This window comes from Schistosoma mansoni, chromosome W (genome assembly GCF_000237925.1).
Source record: "Schistosoma mansoni strain Puerto Rico chromosome W, complete genome".
NCBI classification, from domain to species: domain Eukaryota; kingdom Metazoa; phylum Platyhelminthes; class Trematoda; order Strigeidida; family Schistosomatidae; genus Schistosoma; species Schistosoma mansoni.
In genome coordinates, this window is record NC_031502.1 from 45,781,350 (window position 1) to 45,787,984 (window position 6,635).

At 37.2% G+C, this 6,635-nt stretch overlaps 1 protein-coding gene across 1 annotated transcript; it reads left to right on the forward strand.

Annotated features, from left to right (window-relative positions):
* Positions 1-2,325: 2,325 nt before the first annotated feature.
* On the forward strand, positions 2,326-4,557 carry Smp_042630 (methyltransferase-related; the record flags this gene model as incomplete). Its single annotated transcript, XM_018789890.1, has 3 exons — positions 2,326-2,332; positions 3,356-3,623; positions 4,266-4,557. 3 exons carry the CDS (start codon positions 2,326-2,328, stop codon positions 4,555-4,557), a joined length of 567 nt encoding a protein of 188 aa, XP_018655288.1.
* Between the last annotated feature and the right edge of the window lie 2,078 nt (positions 4,558-6,635).

The following is a 6,635-nucleotide window of genomic DNA, read 5'->3' on the forward strand; positions in this document are numbered from 1 at the left end:
CAGTTTGTCCTGCCACCCATGGCCGGTGACGACTGATCCACCAAACGAGGCGGAAGTCCGCAAGGAACTCCAACTCTTGAAGCGCTACAAATCACCTGGCCCAGATGACTTACCTCCGGCTCTTTTTAAAGATGGTGGTGACTTTCTGGCTAAGGAATTGACGGTGTTGTTTGCAAAGGTTTGGGAGCAAGAAAGTGTTCCGATATCATGGAACGAGTCAATAGTCGTCCCTATCTTTAAAAAGGGTTCACGTTGTTCCTGTAACAACTATCGGGGGATAAGTCTACTTCCGATTGCGTCCAAACTATTGGCTTCTATCATTCTTCGTAGGTTGTTTAAAACCCGAGAACGATTGACTCGCGAGGAGCGGGCTGGTTTTCGTTCTGGTCGAGGATGCATTGATCACATCTTCACCCTCCGCCAAATGTTAGAACACCGTCATACTTATCGCAGGCCAATAATCGTAGTGTTTCTTGATATCAGGGCTGCCTTCGATTCGTTGGACAGGACTGTTCTCTGGGATTGTCTATTGAAGAAGGGTGTGCCTGAGAAGTTCATTAACATCTTAAAGGCCCTGTATACGAACACCTCAGGCAGAGTGAGGGCATACAACCACCTTTCTCCCTTGTTCCATTCGAGCAGTGGGGTTAGGCAGGGTTGCCCAATCTCACCATTCCTCTTCAACTTTGCCACCGACGACATCCTGGAAACAGCTCTGATGGATGTAAGTAATGGCGGTGTGGATATGTTGCCTGGAGAACGACTTCTCGACCTCGAGTATGCGGATGATATTGTCTTACTGTGCGATAATGCCCAAGGCATGCAATCCGCACTTAATCAGTTGGCAATCAGTGTCCGCAGGTACGGCATGTGCTTTGCACCCTCCAAGTGCAAAGTACTCCTACAAGACTTGCAGGATTCTCATCCTGTACTCACCCTAGATGGTGAGCAGATTGAAGTAGTTGAGAAGTTCGTGTATCTAGGTAGCTACATAAGTGCTGGTGGTGGCGTGAGTGATGAAATTGATGCACGTATAATGAAAGCCAGAGCGGCTTATGTCAATCTGGGCCATCTTTGGCGCCTTCGTGATGTTAGTCTGGCTGTAAAAGGTCGGATCTACAACGCGTCGATGAGAGCAGTTTTGCTCTATGCTTGTGAAACCTGGCCTCTCCGAGTTGAGGATGTTAGACGACTCTCTGTGTTCGATCATCGTTGTCTCCGAAGGATTGCTGACATACAGTGGCAACACCATGTTAGTAATGCAGAGGTTCGGCATCGTGTGTTCGGGCTCAGAGACGATAATTCAATTGGTGTCACCATCTTGAAACACCGACTTCGGTGGGTTGGACATGTTTTACGAATGTCGTCCCAGAGACTTCCACGTCGTGCATTATTTGCCGACTCTGGGACTGGTTGGAAAAAGCGGAGAGGAGGTCAGTGTATGACATGTTGTCGTGGCATGAAAGAAAGCTGCAAAGGGCTAGCTTCTGTTGGTCCTTCACGGCTCCCTGGCTGGGGTCCGAGAGATGGTGCAACACAGTGGCTAGAGACGTTATCAGATATGGCTCAGAATAGAAGCCAGTGGCGATCCTGCTGTAACCTTCTTTTACTTTCTACATAAAGAGTGGTTCTAACTTTCTTAACTGAAAGAGTCTTCTGGTTGTACATTTCAGTCCGCCTTATCTTTTCATCCCTTCTCTTCCTACTTTCATTATTTTGTGTGGCGCATATGTATCTGGTGCCCTTTTGTACCAATATATATGTGTTTAAATAAATAAATAAATTAACCTGCAAAATATTCGGAATTCGAAACAACTTTAGGTTCAACAGTCATTTATCAAATAATGTTTTCGCAATTACAATTTTCTTGAAGCTAGTAAACTTATTTAGCATAATACTATTCTCATTCAATTTATTTCACAATTTAGTCTTTCTCTATCGAATCTGTCAACTTATATCTAGGTTATATTTGTAACGGTGCATCTACCCTCAGTATTGTATTGCAAAATTCATCGATAACAATCGTTTGATTTTTCCCAACCCTTATTTTTATTATTATAAAAGTTGAAGTCAGATTGTTTATTTTATTGACATTATCATAGTTGTCAATTTATTGACCTAGGATTACAATATAACATTCACGATCAGATGTCCTAACCGTTCGTAACTGCCGTCCACATCTTGGAACATAAAGTCTTTGCCCCATTTTACCATTGTTATTTATTTGATACTTTTTCGTCATGCCATTCATATACAGTTCTTTATTACAAAAAAACATATTATGGAAAGGTATCAAGGATTAGTTTGCACTCCAAGTAAAATAATATGGTTGGTAATTTTGATGTTATTGCGTGGAGATATACATTTTGTTAAAATTTGCTATATCCAGTGGTCGCGTTATGTCTGTGGGATGCTTAAATGACATGTGCTCCATACTGAAACCTACAATCCGATGATGCGTAGTAAGAACTCAGATTGATGATGCAAACTTGCTTGACCCCCAAAACAAATTCATATCACCAGTCTGTGTTCGCACTACGCGTCGTTGAGCTCAGAATTTCAGTCAGTACCGAACACAAGTAAGTTAATTATTTCATAGAAGTAAAAATCAGCATTGGGGTTACTAACTAGTTGGTTATCTCGTTGCGAGTTGTGCGTCACTCTACAATTTAAATTTCATTGTTGCTTGACTTTACTTATTTACACAAAGACATAATAGCAGAAGTCATTTGTATAATAGAGACTTGTGGTTAAATTTATTCAAAAATTTAATGAATATCTTATAGAGGCGTAAACTTTTATCAGAATGTGTTAAATATTATTGTTATATCCAGTAGTTCTCTACTTCGATTTTCAGAATATATAATTAAAATTTTATTGTTTACATATTTCAAATCATGAATTCTCATCTATCTTAGCATATTAAATTGTTGTTGACCAAACGTAAATAGTTGTACATATTGTATGAATAAAACAGATGTTAGTTGTTTCAAGTTTATTACCTAATAACTTCTTAGCACTTATTGTTAGGTTTTACTTGTTATGTCGTGGAATTAGATGTTTATTCAGTGGCTCAAGCCATAATTGTTGGCTACCCACACAAATTTTTACCATGAGCACGGTATTATATCCCATCAGTTGTCATATTCACTATATTGTATTTCCTAACGAGTAGACTCTTATGAGAATATGGTGATAAAATTTCACTTTATTCACTACGGTACCAATAGAAATTTTTATCTCGTATGGAAATATTAACATTAAGTCAGAGATTCTCATAATTTCTTAGTTAATCTACTTTCATCTACTCAACATGTTCAATTTAGTATAACCTTTTGTCATTTTTTTAAAATAGGAATTTCAAGGATATATGCTTGCGATATTTCACAACGTGCTGTGGACATATTGGATGAGCGTCTCAAAGAATTTCCAGTTAAATGTAATGCATTTGTTTGTGATGTGACCAAACCATATTCTCTAAAAGCTGCTTTGTCCTCTTTGAATTCAGTTAGTGATCAGGAATTCAACAATGCTGAACATGGTGTTGATCTAGTAACGTTAATTTTTGTTCTGTCTGCACTAAACCCACAAGAAATGCTCACATGTCTTTGCAATGTTGCAAGGTTAGTTTTTGAAATTACACTTAAGTAAATTACTTCTTAATGAGTTTTGAAAGGAAATTTCCTATGGGACACTCCGTTTTACATTCTTTAGTCTGTTTATAATTTGAAGTTTACGTTCATATAAATAGACAGTTTATACTATATTTTTACGCAACAGAACTTTCCTGAATGTTCGTTTTCATACGCGTTCCAGTAATAGGCTAGTATTGTTAATAATGATGATACATTTCCCCAACCAGTTCGTTAAATATCACTTAACTTGGCATCTGCGATCATTGAAATACCCCTTTTCCTCATCGATAGTCAATAAAGTCATTCATTCATTCTCTTCATATCAGTTTGTCTTGCATGATGCTTTTATTATATGTTAACAAATCTGCATTCGTTTTTGCTAGAATCGATAGTTACGTTTTAGAACTTAACTCTTTCAGTGATTGTATATTTTATGCGATGATGTGAAACACAGTTCATTTTAAAATACACAGGCTTCCTGTATTTGATTTTATCATAAAACGTTAGATTGTAACCATCTGTACAAACACACAAACATGGTCAGAGTGCATGAAAGATTTTTAAAATCTTGTATCATGATAATTTCATTGAATTATTGGATTATTTTTATGTCTTTAAATTTTCAACCAGCGTCCTTTCACCCGGCGGTCGACTTTTGTTTCGTGATTACGGTCAATATGACCATGCTCAATTGAGATTTGGTCGGGGATCTCGTTTATTTGCTGATCGACCATCTTATGTTAGACAAGATGGAACACTGTCTTACTTTTTTACAAAAGACGAACTAGCTAATTTATTCTCAAATGCTGGTTTGTCTGTACATCGCCTTCATTTTGTTCACAAAGAAACGAGAAACGTAGCTAAAGACCTGTGTGTGCAGCGTGTTTTTCTTCAGGCTGTTTGTGAGAAGCCTGCTTCGTAGTTAATTCGTTTGGAGATAATGGTACTTATGTGTATTACTTATTTTATCAGAAATTAACATCACTTTGTATATACATTCTTTTGTAAATAAATAAAAGTAATTTCTATTCTGGGATGCTCCTTTTTATTTTACTGCTTTATTTTCATTACGATGTTCAAGTAAAGTCGTTCCTTAGATATTTTGGAAATTATTTGCATTATTTCTAATGTGGGTCGATGTGAAATACGCATAGTTATAATACCCATTATTTCTTAGCTTGAAGTCTTTTAAGATTTAACTGCTAAATGGCTATATTGTTTCATTTCAGACCAATCATTATCATTTAGTTTACATCTTTGAATAGTTACCAAGTCTAGTAGTTCAGTTTATTTTACTATCTGTTCGGTCAAAGGTCCTGATAGATTGTGTACATCGTAAAGGTGTTACTTTTTGAGGGTTATAAAATGTTGATTGTTTCGAGTGAACAGATTGTATTAGCTGAGATGAAAATACAAAAATCAGTAAGAGAATTTTTGTAATGCCAAAATCTAACTGGTCACCGACAAGTGTTCGAAGCGATTAAGATTATCACACTAGAGTCTTGAGTCCTTTAAGTTGTTTGACTGAAAGATTTCCCTGGGTAGACATTTTCTAATTCTGTAGTTTTTAAAAATGATAAGATGGTAATGCATTTATAAATAATAGTTTACCATCATGTCCTCACTAATGTTTGTAATTCATACGTTCTTATCAATTAACTTTACAACAGATACCTTAAAGCGCAGAAAATAACTGACGTTTATTGAAGTAGGACCAAATTATACAGGCTGTCTGAACATTAAACAATATCATGATCTAAATAACAGAATTTTCGAAATACGGAATTTAGGTTTTCAGGGAAAATCATTCCACTCGACTTCTGCATGACATTTATCAACGCAACTGCTATCAAGATTAATTCGCATGGTGTAATAATTTTATTAATCTGACCGGAGAAGGCTATTCTAGCATCTCGAACTCATGTTAAATTCTTTTTTTCATAAATTATTCATTTTAACCGCCAAATTTCCAATCCAGATTGCTGGGAATCACAAAGTGTTTGCTATCACTCGACACTCAACGTAGGAAACTGACCAGTGAACTCGCGCCAGAGAGAGACTTGGAACAGTGGACGTATGATGGAGTCTATGAGTAATTTTGACAAGAGCTATGCATCCTAAGTATATTCTGGATATGTTAACTTACGTTCTCTTACCTATTCCATCGTTTTGTTTAACTGCACTCTTTTGCTGTCATGCGTCTTACCCAAGCTCTTAGTCTAGATTCAGGGAAATATGTATTCAAAGACAGTACTCGGACCTTGCTGCTGTTAGCACTACGGTCTAGATTTTGTATGGGTTCAGCATCAAGTGCTTTGTTTACTTCCTGGCAAGCAATCTACGATTTCTTATGGATGATTTTCTCGCACTGTCTACCTGGTTTTACTTAATCACTCTCTTCATTTCTCAAAGTTCTAGACCAGTCGAAGGGCGGGTTATCACATGACACTTTTTGAGGGAACTGTCTCTTGACTAATGTAACATCATTGTAGCTGTTTATCTAAGTCAATCTTCTACCTTGTCGTAACACGAGGAGTTTTGTTTATTTCCATTCAAAGGAATTCGCCCCAATGCAGACCATAGGTATGAGTGCCAGAGATAGTGTTGAAAAAACAGTTCGTACAATTTCACATGAGCAATGTGAAGCTTCTCTTTGTGCTTCGGCACGTAGCAATGTATAAACAACTGGATTCTCAGCAACTAATTCCACCTGGAGATCAAGTTGTCCGTTTCAGTGTTACCGACTGCCAGAATTTCTGTGTCAACGTCAATGAAGTGCTAGAAGGTTGGAAGAGTTCCTTGTTGAAAACTAGCTTTAGTTATTCGTGTTTAAATGTATTATTCCTCATGGATCTTGACGTCAAGCAAATAAGTGGTAGAGATGCAGTCTCATGAATTCAATTTCACATGGCTTGAATTATCCCGTTGGTTTTTTATCAGAAACTTGATGGTTCTTTGTATATCCAGTTAATGAGTCCCAAGTAGATTGAGACGTGTGTC